Source organism: Ascaphus truei, unplaced genomic scaffold, assembly GCF_040206685.1.
Source record: "Ascaphus truei isolate aAscTru1 unplaced genomic scaffold, aAscTru1.hap1 HAP1_SCAFFOLD_1211, whole genome shotgun sequence".
Lineage (NCBI taxonomy): Eukaryota > Metazoa > Chordata > Amphibia > Anura > Ascaphidae > Ascaphus > Ascaphus truei.
The window spans coordinates 53,570-66,268 of NW_027454082.1; the positions used below are offsets into that span (position 1 = coordinate 53,570).

General features: G+C 59.7%; 1 protein-coding gene across 1 annotated transcript in view; it reads right to left on the minus strand.

Annotated features, from left to right (window-relative positions):
* Nucleotides 1-1,800: 1,800 nt before the first annotated feature.
* Nucleotides 1,801-12,699, minus strand: part of LOC142475397 (guanine nucleotide-exchange factor SEC12-like) — a gene marked incomplete at its 5' end in the record, with an annotated part of 30,839 nt that continues 19,940 nt past the window's right edge. Inside the window, 2 exons of the mRNA XM_075581312.1 lie at nucleotides 1,801-9,202; nucleotides 10,660-10,837. Of these exons, the coding sequence (XP_075437427.1) occupies nucleotides 9,108-9,202; nucleotides 10,660-10,837 (273 nt within the window). The remainder of the gene's footprint in view (nucleotides 9,203-10,659; nucleotides 10,838-12,699) is intronic.

A 12,699-nucleotide genomic window follows, 5' to 3' on the forward strand; every position in this document is an offset into this window, starting at 1 on the left:
TAGGAAGGGACGGCTGCGCGTCACACGATAGGAAGGGACGGCTGCGCGTCACACGATAGGAAGGGACGGCTGCGCGTCACACGATAGGAAGGGACGGCTGCGCCTCGCCCTGCGTGGTGATCGCTCAGCGCACCGTGGCTTCGCCCTGCGTGGTGATCGCTCAGCACACCGTGGCTTCGCCCTGCGTGGTGATCGCTCAGCACACCGTGGCCTCGCCCTGCGTGGTGATCTCTCAGCACACCGTAGCCTCGCCCTGCGTGGTGATCGCTCAGCACACCGTAGCCTCGCCCTGCGTGGTGATCGCTCAGCGCACCGTGGCTTCGCCCTGCGTGGTGATCGCTCAGCACACCGTGGCTTCGCCCTGCGTGGTGATCGCTCAGCACACCGTGGCCTCGCCCTGCGTGGTGATCTCTCAGCGCACCGTGGCTTCGCCCTGCGTGGTGATCGCTCAGCACACCGTAGCCTCGCCCTGCGTGGTGATCGCTCAGCGCACCGTGGCTTCGCCCTGCGTGTGATCGCTCAGCGCACCGTGGCCTCGCCCTGCGTGGTGATCGCTCAGCGCACCGTAGCCTCGCCCTGCGTGGTGATCGCTCAGCGCACCGTGGCTTCGCCCTGCGTGGTGATCGCTCAGCACACCGTGGCCTCGCCCTGCGTGGTGATCGCTCAGCACATCGTGGCCTCGCCCTGCGTGGTGATATCTTAGCACATCGTGGCTTCGCCCTGCGTGGTGATATCTCAGCACATCGTGGCCTCGCCCTGCGTGATCACTCAGCGCACCGTGGCTTCACCCTGCCTGGTGATCGCTCAGCACATCGTGGCTTCGCCCTGCGTGGTGATCACTCTGCGCACCGTGGCCTCGCCCTGCGTGGTGATCGCTCTGCGCACCGTGGCTTCGCCCTGCGTGGTGATCACTCTGCGCACCGTGGCCTCGCCCTGCGTGGTGATCGCTCTGCGCACCGTGGCTTCGCCCTGCGTGGTGATCACTCTGCGCACCGTGGCCTCGCCCTGCGTGGTGATCACTCTGCGCACCGTGGCTTCGCCCTGCATGGTGATCGCTCTGCGCACCGTGGCCTCGCTCTGCGTTGTGATCGCTCAGCGCACCGTGGCCTCGCCCTGTGTGGTGATCGCTCAGCGCATCGTGGCCTCGCCCTGCATGGATTATCGCTCAGCGCATCGTGGCCTCGCCCTGCGTGGTGATCGCTCAGCGCACCGTGGCTTCGCCCTGCGTGTGATCGGTCAGCGCACCGTGGCCTCGCCCTGCGTGTGATCGCTCAGTGCACCGTGGCTTCGCCCTGCGTGTGATCGCTCAGCGCACCGTGGCCTCGCCCTCCGTGGTGATCGCTCAGCGCACCATGGCTTCGCCCTGCGTGTGGTCGCTCAGCGCACCGTGGCCTCGCTCTGCGTGGTGATCGCTCAGCGCACCGTGGCCTCGCCCTGCGTGGTGATCGCTCAGCGCATCGTGGCCTCGCCCTGCATGGATTATCGCTCAGCGCATCGTGGCCTCGCCCTGCGTGGTGACCGCTCTGCGCACCGTGGCCTCGCTCTGCGTGGTGATCGCTCAGCACATCGTGGCTTCGCCCTGCAGCGTATAACTGTTCCCCACAGGATACGTGCCACGCGCGTGACAGAGTGGCAGTGCGGGCAGGAGGGGGACACTTTATTAAAAGGGAGACAGCTGCCACGAAACGGAACAAGCTCCTCGCTTCCAAATCCAGCTCCCACTGACTGAACCACGGAGACTAAACTAAAAGGAGAAGCACAAGGCAGAACATCTTAAACAAGAACCACATAAAAGCCACGTTACCGGCTTATCTCGGACACGGTGTCAGGGTTTTTATTTAGAAATGCAGTGCACAACAGAGGATACACAAACATGCTGCAACATACAGTGATATCAAGTATAACTCCACACTTGATTTAAGATGAAATCCTTGCCTGTTCTCTCTCGCAGGGCCTCAGAATTACTCATTGTACGTGGTAATAGTGACCTCACTGAACGTGGTAATAGTGACCTCATTGTACGTGGTAATTAGTGACCTCACTGTACGTGGTAATAGTGACCTCACTGTACGTGGTAATAGTGACCTCATTGTACGTGGTAATAGTGACCTCACTGTACGTGGTAATAGTGACCTCACTGTACGTGGTAATAGTGACCTCATTGTACGTGGTAATAGTGACCTCACTGTACGTGGTAATAGTGACCTCACTGTACGTGGTAATAGTGACCTCATTGTACGTGGTAATAGTGACCTCATTGTATATTATTATCAGACCATTAACCCCATTAGTGACTACTCTGCGTGTTCCACGTATCGCCCCCCGCTGCGTGGGGGCCCGTACCTGCCCCCGGTGCTGGGGGTTATAGCGGGGGCACCGCACAGAATTAGCACGTCAGGGTGACCCCTTCATTCACTGGAAGCATACTTCTGTGTGGCGGGCTCCCTGTAGCGGTGCAATCCCTGGTAGCACACACACACACACACAGCATGCTGGGAAAACCCAATGGTCCGGAAACAAATGCAGCGTTGCTGAAAACCAAGGTTTGGCTGCCACAGTTTCTCTGTAAACAAAGGTATATTTGTATTCTCTTCCGTGGCCCCCACGTGTGAACCCTTCTCTTATCCGAGCCAATAAAGAGAAGGGCAGGTGGAAGTTTTGCCCGTGCAAACTCTTATTTAACTCACTAAAAGGGAACCACCAGAAGCCAAACGCCCCCCACGTCTCAGCTCACGTCTATAAGCTATTAAAACATTATTTAAAAATACTTCCAGGTGTCAGAGTTTGGAAGCCCTTAAATATCCCCCTGCCACACAGTGCCCATTTCAGTCTCTTTTCTCTGCGGTGCCACGTGTATAAAGATACTCAGTGTACATGTAGCGTGTAGCATGTTCATTATCAGGGCTGGGTATTGGCTGCTTTAAGACATTAGCGGGTCTCGCGTGCAGATTCCTGGATGTGAGGAGGTCGGGCTGAGCACGCTTTCCCCCAGCGCCTGGGAGAGGTAGTCTCCCTTCCCCATAGCCCTGGATGTGAGGTCGGGCTGAGCACGCTTTCCCCCAGCTCCTGGGAGAGGTAGTCTCCCTTCCCCATAGTCCTGGATGTGAGGTCGGCACGCTTTCCCCCAGCGCCTGGGAGAGGTAGTCTCCCTTCCCCATAGCCCTGGATGTGAGGAGGTCGGGCTGAGCACGCTTTCCCCCAGCGCCTGGGAGAGGTAGTCTCCCTTCCCCATAGCCCTGGATGTGAGGAGGTCGGCACGCTTTCCCCCAGCACCTGGGAGAGGTAGTCTCCCTTCCCCATAGCCCTGGATGTGACGAGGTCGGGCTGAGCACGCTTTCCCCCAGCTCCTGGGAGAGGTAGTCTCCCTTCCCCATAGCCCTGGATGTGAGGAGGTCGGGCTGAGCACGCTTTCCCCCAGCTCCTGGGAGAGGTAGTCTCCCTCCCCATAGCCCTGGATGTGAGGAGGTCGGGCTGAGCACGCTTTCCCTCAGCTCCTGGGAGAGGTAGTCTCCCTTCCCCATAGCCCTGGATGTGAGGTCGGCACGCTTTCCCCCAGCGCCTGGGAGAGGTAGTCTCCCTTCCCCATAGCCCTGGATGTGAGGAGGTCGGCACGCTTTCCCCCAGCTCCTGGGAGAGGTAGTCTCCCTTCCCCATAGCCCTGGATGTGAGGTCGGCACGCTTTCCCCCAGCTCCTGGGAGAGGTAGTCTCCCTTCCCCATAGCCCTGGATGTGAGGAGGTCGGCACGCTTTCCCTCAGCTCCTGGGAGAGGTAGTCTCCCTTCCCCATAGCCCTGGATGTGAGGAGGTCGGCACGCTTTCCCCCAGCTCCTGGGAGAGGTAGTCTCCCTTCCCCATAGCCCTGGATGTGAGGAGGTCGGGCACGCTTTCCCCCAGCTCCTGGGAGAGGTAGTCTCCCTTCCCCATAGTCCTGGATGTGAGGTCGGGCTGAGCACGCTTTCCCCCGGCTCCTGGGAGAGGTAGTCTCCCTTCCCCATAGCCCTGGATGTGAGGAGGTCGGCACGCTTTCCCCCAGCGCCTGGGAGAGGTAGTCTCCCTTCCCCATAGCCCTGGATGTGAGGAGGTCGGGCTGAGCACGCTTTCCCCCAGCTCCTGGGAGAGGTAGTCTCCCTTCCCCATAGCCCTGGATGTGAGGAGGTCGGCACGCTTTCCCCCAGCTCCTGGGAGAGGTAGTCTCCCTTCCCCATAGTCCTGGATGTGAGGTCGGGCTGAGCACGCTTTCCCCCGGCTCCTGGGAGAGGTAGTCTCCCTTCCCCATAGCCCTGGATGTGAGGAGGTCGGCACGCTTTCCCCCAGCACCTGGGAGAGGTAGTCTCCCTTCCCCATAGCCCTGGATGTGAGGAGGTCGGGCTGAGCACGCTTTCCCCCAGCTCCTGGGAGAGGTAGTCTCCCTTCCCCATAGTCCTGCATGTGAGGTCGGCACGCTTTCCCTCAACTCCTGGGAGAGGTAGTCTCCCTTCCCCATAGCCCTGGATGTGAGGAGGTCGGCACGCTTTCCCCCAGCGCCTGGGAGAGGTAGTCTCCCTTCCCCATAGCCCTGGATGTGAGGAGGTCGGGCTGAGCACGCTTTCCCTCAGCTCCTGGGAGAGGTAGTCTCCCTTCCCCATAGCCCTGGATGTGAGGTCGGGCTGAGCACGCTTTCCCCCAGCGCCTGGGAGAGGTAGTCTCCCTTCCCCATAGCCCTGGATGTGAGGAGGTCGGGCACGCTTTCCCCCAGCGCCTGGGAGAGGTAGTCTCCCTTCCCCATAGCCCTGGATGTGAGGTCGGCACGCTTTCCCCCAGCTCCTGGGAGAGGTAGTCTCCCTTCCCCATAGCCCTGGATGTGAGGAGGTCGGGCTGAGCACGCTTTCCCCCAGCTCCTGGGAGAGGTAGTCTCCCTTCCCCATAGCCCTGGATGTGAGGAGGTCGGGCTGAGCACGCTTTCCCCCAGCGCCTGGGAGAGGTAGTCTCCCTTCCCCATAGCCCTGGATGTGAGGAGGTCGGGCTGAGCACGCTTTCCCCCAGCTCCTGGGAGAGGTAGTCTCCCTTCCCCATAGCCCTGGATGTGAGGTCGGGCTGAGCACGCTTTCCCCCAGCGCCTGGGAGAGGTAGTCTCCCTTCCCCATAGCCCTGGATGTGAGGAGGTCGGGCTGAGCACGCTTTCCCCCAGCTCCTGGGAGAGGTAGTCTCCCTTCCCCATAGTCCTGGATGTGAGGAGGTCGGGCACGCTTTCCCCCAGCTCCTGGGAGAGGTAGTCTCCCTTCCCTATAGCCCTGGATGTGAGGTCGGGCTGAGCACGCTTTCCCCCAGCGCCTGGGAGAGGTAGTCTCCCTTCCCATAGCCCTGGATGTGAGGTCGGGCTGAGCACGCTTTCCCCCAGCGCCTGGGAGAGGTAGTCTCCCTTCCCCATAGCCCTGGATGTGAGGTCGGGCTGAGCACGCTTTCCCCCAGCTCCTGGGAGAGGTAGTCTCCCTTCCCATAGCCCTGGATGTGAGGTCGGGCTGAGCACGCTTTCCCCCAGCTCCTGGGAGAGGTAGTCTCCCTTCCCATAGCCCTGGATGTGAGGAGGTCGGGCTGAGCACGCTTTCCCTCAGCTCCTGGGAGAGGTAGTCTCCCTTCCCCATAGCCCTGGATGTGAGGAGGTCGGCACGCTTTCCCCCAGCTCCTGGGAGAGGTAGTCTCCCTTCCCCATAGCCCTGGATGTGACGAGGTCGGGCTGAGCACGCTTTCCCCCGGCTCCTGGGAGAGGTAGTCTCCCTTCCCCATAGCCCTGGATGTGACGAGGTCGGGCTGAGCACGCTTTCCCCCAGCTCCTGGGAGAGGTAGTCTCCCTTCATATAGTCCTGGATGTGAGGAGGTCGGCACGCTTTCCCCCAGCTCCTGGGAGAGGTAGTCTCCCTTCCCATAGCCCAGGATGTGAGGAGGTCAGGCACACTTTCCCCCAGCTCCTGGGAGAGGTAGTCTCCCTTCCCCATAGCCCTGGATGTGAGGTCGGGCACACTTTCCCCCAGCGCCTGGGAGAGGTAGTCTCCCTTCCCATAGCCCTGGATGTGAGGTCGGGCACACTTTCCCCCAGCTCCTGGGAGAGGTAGTCTCCCTTCCCCATAGCCCTGGATGTGACGAGGTCGGCACGCTTTCCCCCAGCTCCTGGGAGAGGTAGTCTCCCTTCCCCATAGCCCTGGATGTGAGGAGGTCGGGCTGAGCACGCTTTCCCCCAGCTCCTGGGAGAGGTAGTCTCCCTTCCCCTTAGCCCTGGATGTGAGGTCGGGCTGAGCACGCTTTCCCCCAGCTCCTGGGAGAGGTAGTCTCCCTTCCCCATAGCCCTGGATGTGAGGAGGTCGGGCTGAGCACGCTTTCCCCCAGCTCCTGGGAGAGGTAGTCTCCCTTCCCCATAGCCCTGGATGTGAGGTCGGGCTGAGCACGCTTTCCCCCAGCTCCTGGGAGAGGTAGTCTCCCTTCCCCATAGCCCTGGATGTGAGGAGGTCGGGCTGAGCACGCTTTCCCCCAGCTCCTGGGAGAGGTAGTCTCCCTTCCCCATAGCCCTGGATGTGAGGAGGTCGGGCACGCTTTCCCCCAGCGCCTGGGAGAGGTAGTCTCCATTCCCGATAGTCCTGGATGTGACGAGGTCGGCACGCTTTCCCCCAGCTCCTGGGAGAGGTAGTCTTCCTTCCCCATAGCCCTGGATGTGAGGAGGTCGGCACGCTTTCCCCCAGCTCCTGGGAGAGGTAGTCTCCCTTCCCCATAGCCCTGGATGTGAGGAGGTCGGGCTGAGCACGCTTTCCCCCAGCTCCTGGGAGAGGTAGTCTCCCTTCCCCATAGCCCTGGATGTGAGGAGGTCGGCACGCTTTCCCCCAGCTCCTGGGAGAGGTAGTCTCCCTTCCCCATAGCCCTGGATGTGAGGAGGTCGGGCTGAGCACGCTTTCCCCCAGCGCCTGGGAGAGGTAGTCTCCCTTCCCCATAGCCCTGGATGTGAGGAGGTCGGGCTGAGCACGCTTTCCCCCAGCTCCTGGGAGAGGTAGTCTCCATTCCCCATAGTCCTGGATGTGAGGTCGGGCTGAGCACGCTTTCCCCCAGCTCCTGGGAGAGGTAGTCCCCCTTCACCATAGCCCTGGATGTGAGGTCGGGCTGAGCACGCTTTCCCCCAGCGCCTGGGAGAGGTAGTCCCCCTTCCCCATAGCCCTGGATGTGAGGAGGTCGGCACGCTTTCCCCCAGCGCCTGGGAGAGGTAGTCTCCATTCCCCATAGTCCTGGATGTGAGGTCGGGCTGAGCACGCTTTCCCCCAGCTCCTGGGAGAGGTAGTCTCCCTTCCCCATAGTCCTGGATGTGAGGAGGTCGGGCTGAGCACGCTTTCCCCCAGCTCCTGGGAGAGGTAGTCCCCCTTCACCATAGCCCTGGATGTGAGGTCGGGCTGAGCACGCTTTCCCCCAGCGCCTGGGAGAGGTAGTCCCCCTTCCCCATAGCCCTGGATGTGAGGAGGTCGGCACGCTTTCCCCCAGCGCCTGGGAGAGGTAGTCTCCATTCCCCATAGTCCTGGATGTGAGGTCGGGCTGAGCACGCTTTCCCCCAGCGCCTGGGAGAGGTAGTCTCCCTTCCCCATAGTCCTGCATGTGAGGAGGTCGGGCTGAGCACGCTTTCCCTCAGCTCCTGGGAGAGGTAGTCTCCCTTCCCCATAGCCCTGGATGTGAGGAGGTCGGGCTGAGCACGCTTTCCCCCAGCTCCTGGGAGAGGTAGTCTCCCTTCCCCATAGTCCTGGATGTGAGGAGGTCGGGCTGAGCACGCTTTCCCCCAGCTCCTGGGAGAGGTAGTCTCCCTTCCCCATAGCCCTGGATGTGAGGAGGTCGGGCTGAGCACGCTTTCCCCCAGCTCCTGGGAGAGGTAGTCTCCCTTCCCCATAGTCCTGGATGTGAGGAGGTCGGGCTGAGCACGCTTTCCCCCAGCGCCTGGGAGAGGTAGTCTCCCTTCCCCATAGTCCTGGTCTATTCATCTTTGTCACAGATTTAAACAAATGAAAAAAAAGAAACCACATGCTCCTAACATTAAACTGGTCATCCCCCTGTGTGAGCGACAGCAGCCTTGGCCAATCAGGGAGCCCGTGGCATGTAGTCCAGCGAATAAGATGCCTCCTATGGTAAGATAACGGAGCTTTGCTAAACGGAGCATCCCGATTGGTTCATGAAGTCACAACCCTGATTTGTAATAGTTTTAAATGGACATGAAATGTGACCTCTGCCCTCAAAATGTGCAGGTCAGAGGGCAGAGTTAGAGAGATGTGACCTCTGCCCCTCAATCTGTGCGGGTCGGAGAGCAGAGTAGGAGAGATGTGACCTCTGCCCCTCGCTCTCTGCGGGTCAGAGGGCAGAGCGAGTAAGAGATGTGGGGAGATCAAGGAGATTACTCCAAGGAGATAGTGTTTGAAGTCCAGTCCTACCCTCCTACCCACTCCTTTACATGGGGGGGGGGATAAACTGCTGACAAAGCAAAGGGGCAGTGAGGTGCTAACTAACCCTGTCACTTCAAGACTGCACAGCCATGCTAAGATCTGGGATACAGGAAGACAGAGGGAAAGAGGTCTCCATCCTGTGGCTCCATGTTACACCGGTGTCTATAGGGCAGTGTGTGAATGCAGGGTGCAATCATAGCACGAAATTTGGCTGGACCAACAGAAAGCTTCAAATTAGCTGAAATTTCCCTATCGTGAAAGAAAACAATCATTAAAAGATGGCCGTGCAGGCCACAAAAAGTAACGAGATGCATAAAATGACCCGAAAACATCTTAGGTCCAGATTTGCATTTGGTTCCTAACGGCCGTAGAACGGTTTCACACCACCAAATTGTCTCTGAAATGTCCCCAAGCCGGATCCTTGGAGCAAGATGAAACTCTGCACCCCTCCTATGGCTCCTGTCCTGGTCTGGCTCCTGTCCTGGTCTGGCTCCTGTGGTTCCACATCTGATGAAACTTGTCTCTGTCCAGGAGAGACCCGATGTGAGCACAATGTCTCGTCTCACGCAGGGTATGATCTGCTGAGGATATTTCTGATGGAGATTACCAGATACTGGCTTGGAAGGTACAATCTATTGATGATATTTTCAGTGGAGCTCTCCTGCACTCCTAGAGGAAGCTCGGGAAGGCATGCTGAAGCAGAATAACGATGATGGTCACCAGTACAGCACAAACGAGGAACAGCATCCACACAGGCAAGGAACCTTGAGGAAGAGAGAAGGTTATATCAGAGGGTGTGAATTTCTAATACTGCACAGAGATAACACAACCGATCATGAGAATAAGGCAGTGGGCTTCAACACTTCACACAGGACACCATGATGCAATCTTAAATGTATTTACTCTGCAGATATCTGGGTGTGAAAGAGCAAATGAGCAGATTGTACATGGAGGAGTAAAGGCGAGAACACGGACGTGCCTGTCCAGGCAGAGGTTGCTGGCCTTTATATAGCCCAGTGACCGGCCTAGTGATGCATTTGCAGGAAATGTCTGCAGCTAATATTTGATACAATATGTGACGTTTAAACACTGAATGAGGATTAGGAGACTGGCGAATGTTCACAAGCCAACGGCTGAATGCGCTATATAGAAAAGGGCATACGGAGATTCGGTATACGTACTGGTTCTGAGCTTATAGAAGCTCACAGTACCTAAGAGATATTTGGCCCATAAACTGTCAATTTTCGTGAAGAAAAGGTGAAGTGTTTAAGAATTTGCTTGAAAGAAACCCCTGCTGTTGCACATCACTATTATAAAACAGGACATTGAATCATAATTCATTGAAGTGAATGCGTTAAAAACGTATCACCACAAAATGCCAATTAAAGCAAAGATAGGTGGAGAAGGTAAAATAACAGTGAGACAGAGCCCGCGGGGAGGAAGGGGTTAATGAGTGGCTGGTATTGGGATTAAGGCGTTTGGGACCCCCGATATGTAGAGATGCCGACCCCCGATATGTAGAGATGCCGACCCCCGATATGTAGAGATGCCGACCCCCGATATGTAGAGATGCCGACCCCCGATATGTAGAGATGCCGACCCCCGATATGTAGATGCCGACCCCCGATATGTAGAGATGCCGACCCCCGATATGTAGAGATGCCGACCCCCGATATGTAGAGATGCCGACCCCCGATATGTAGAGATGCCGACCCCCGATATGTAGAGATGCCGACCCCCGATATGTAGAGATGCCGACCCCCGATATGTAGATGCCGACCCCCGATATGTAGAGATGCCGACCCCCGATATGTAGAGATGCCGACCCCCGATATGTAGAGATGCCGACCCCCGATATGTAGAGATGCCGACCCCCGATATGTAGAGATGCCGACCCCCGATATGTAGAGATGCCGACCCCCGATATGTAGAGATGCCGACCCCCGATATGTAGAGATGCCGACCCCCTGTGAGTTGGTGATCTGTGCGGAGTCTGATTAGCAATCTATATGAATCCACCTCAAGGGGTTAAATTAGCGAGTGTGGGTAACTATTGTTAATAAAGTAATATTATTATACATTTCCGCAACCCTCGCGCGCTGCAACGCGCTGGGAACCCGATACCGTGAGACCCAGCGAGACCACCCATACCCCACCTCTGCCGCCTGTAACACAGCACCACGGCGTATGTTGGCGCATTACCGGGGAAGGGAGGACCTACCTCTGTTAGGCACCAGGTGCAGTTTGCAGCGGCTGTCCACGGCCACGCTCAGGAGGGCGGCTTCGTTATCCCCCCGCAGCTCCCGCCCCCGCGCTGTCTCCGGCAGGAAGGCGAGGTCGGTCACCACGATGCCGTGAGCCTCCTCAACATAGTACACTTTCTGCGAACCAAGCATGTGTCACTGAGCCCGGGAGACGGGGGACGGGGGACGGGGGACCCCGCGGTGAGGCCGGGAGAGGGGGGACCCCGCGGCGAGGCCGGGAGAGGGGGGACCCCGCGGTGAGGCTGGGAGAGGGGGGACCCCGCGGTGAGGCCGGGAGAGGAGGGACCCCGCGGCGAGGCCGGGAGAGGGGGGACCCCGCGGTGAGGCCGGGAGAGGGGGGACCCCGCGGCGAGGCCGGGAGAGGGGGGACCCCGCGGCGAGGCCGGGAGAGGAGGGACCCCGCGGTGAGGCCGGGAGAGGGGGGACCCCGAGGCGAGGCCGGGAGAGGGGGGACCCCGAGGCGAGGCCGGGAGAGGAGGGACCCCGCGGTGAGGCCGGGAGAGGAGGGACCCCGCGGCGAGGCCGGGAGAGGAGGGACCCTGCGGTGAGGCCGGGAGAGGAGGGACCCCGCGGCGAGGCCGGGAGAGGAGGGACCCTGCGGTGAGGCCGGGAGAGGAGGGGGAAGAAAACAAACCGGGGCCGGGAGAAGAGTTTCCAGGTCCCGTGAAGTTATGACGTGGCCTAGGGGTGAGGGAGAGGAGGGACCCCGCCAGTGCACCAGGGGGGGGGGGGGGGAGGGGATAGGTTAGGGGGGAGGGGATAGGTTAGGGGGGAGGGGATTGGTTAGGGGGGAGGGGATAGGTTAGGGGGGCGGGGATAGGTTAGGGGGGAGGGGATAGGTTAGGGGGGAGGGGATAGGTTAGGGGGGAGGGGATAGGTTAGGGGGGAGGGGATAGGTTAGGGGGAAGGGGATAGGTTAGGGGGGAGGGGATAGGTTAGGGGGGAGGGGATAGGTTAGGGGGGAGGGGATAGGTTAGGGGGGAGGGGATAGGTTAGGGGGAAGGGGATAGGTTAGGGGGAGGGGATAGGTTAGGGGGGAGGGGATTGGATAGGGGGGAGGGGATAGGTTAGGGGGGAGGGGATAGGTTAGGGGGGAGGGGATAGGTTAGGGGGAGGGGATAGGTTAGGGGGCGGGGATAGGTTAGGGGGAGGGGATAGGTTAGGGGGAGGGGATAGGTTAGGGGGGAGGGGATAGGTTAGGGGGGAGGGGATAGGTTAGGGGGAGGGGATAGGTTAGGGGGGAGGGGATAGGTTAGGGGGGCGGGGATAGGTTAGGGGGAGGGGATAGGTTAGGGGGGAGGGGATAGGTTAGGGGGGAGGGGATAGGTTAGGGGGGAGGGGATAGGTTAGGGGGGAGGGGATAGGTTAGGGGGGAGGGGATAGGTTAGGGGGGAGGGGATAGGTTAGGGGGGAGGGGATAGGTTAGGAGGAAGGGGATAGATTAGGGGGGAGGAAGGGGATAGATTAGGGGGGAGGAAGGGGATAGGTTAGGGGGGAGGAAGGGGATAGATTAGGGGGGAGGAGGGGATAGATTAGGGGGGGAAGGGATAGGTTAGGGGGGGAGGGGATAGGTTAGGGGGGGAGGGGATAGGTTAGGGGGGAGGGGATAGGTTAGGGGGGAGGGGATAGGTTAGGGGGGAGGGGATAGGTTAGGGGGAGGGGATAGGTTAGGGGGGAGGGATAGGTTAGGGGGAGGGATTGGTTAGGGGGGAGGGGATAGGTTAGGAGGGAGGGGATAGGTTAGGGGGGAGGGGATAGGTTAGGGGGGAGGGGATAGGTTAGGGGGGAGGGGATAGGTTAGGGGGGAGGGGATAGGTTAGGGGGGAGGGGATAGGTTAGGGGGAGGGGATAGGTTAGGGGGAGGGGATAGGTTAGGGGGGAGGGGATAGGTTAGGGGGGAGGGGATAGGTTAGGGGGGAGGGGATAGGTTAGGGGGGAGGGGATAGGTTAGGGGGGGGAGGGGGGGATAGGTTAGGGGGGAGGGGATAGGTTAGGGG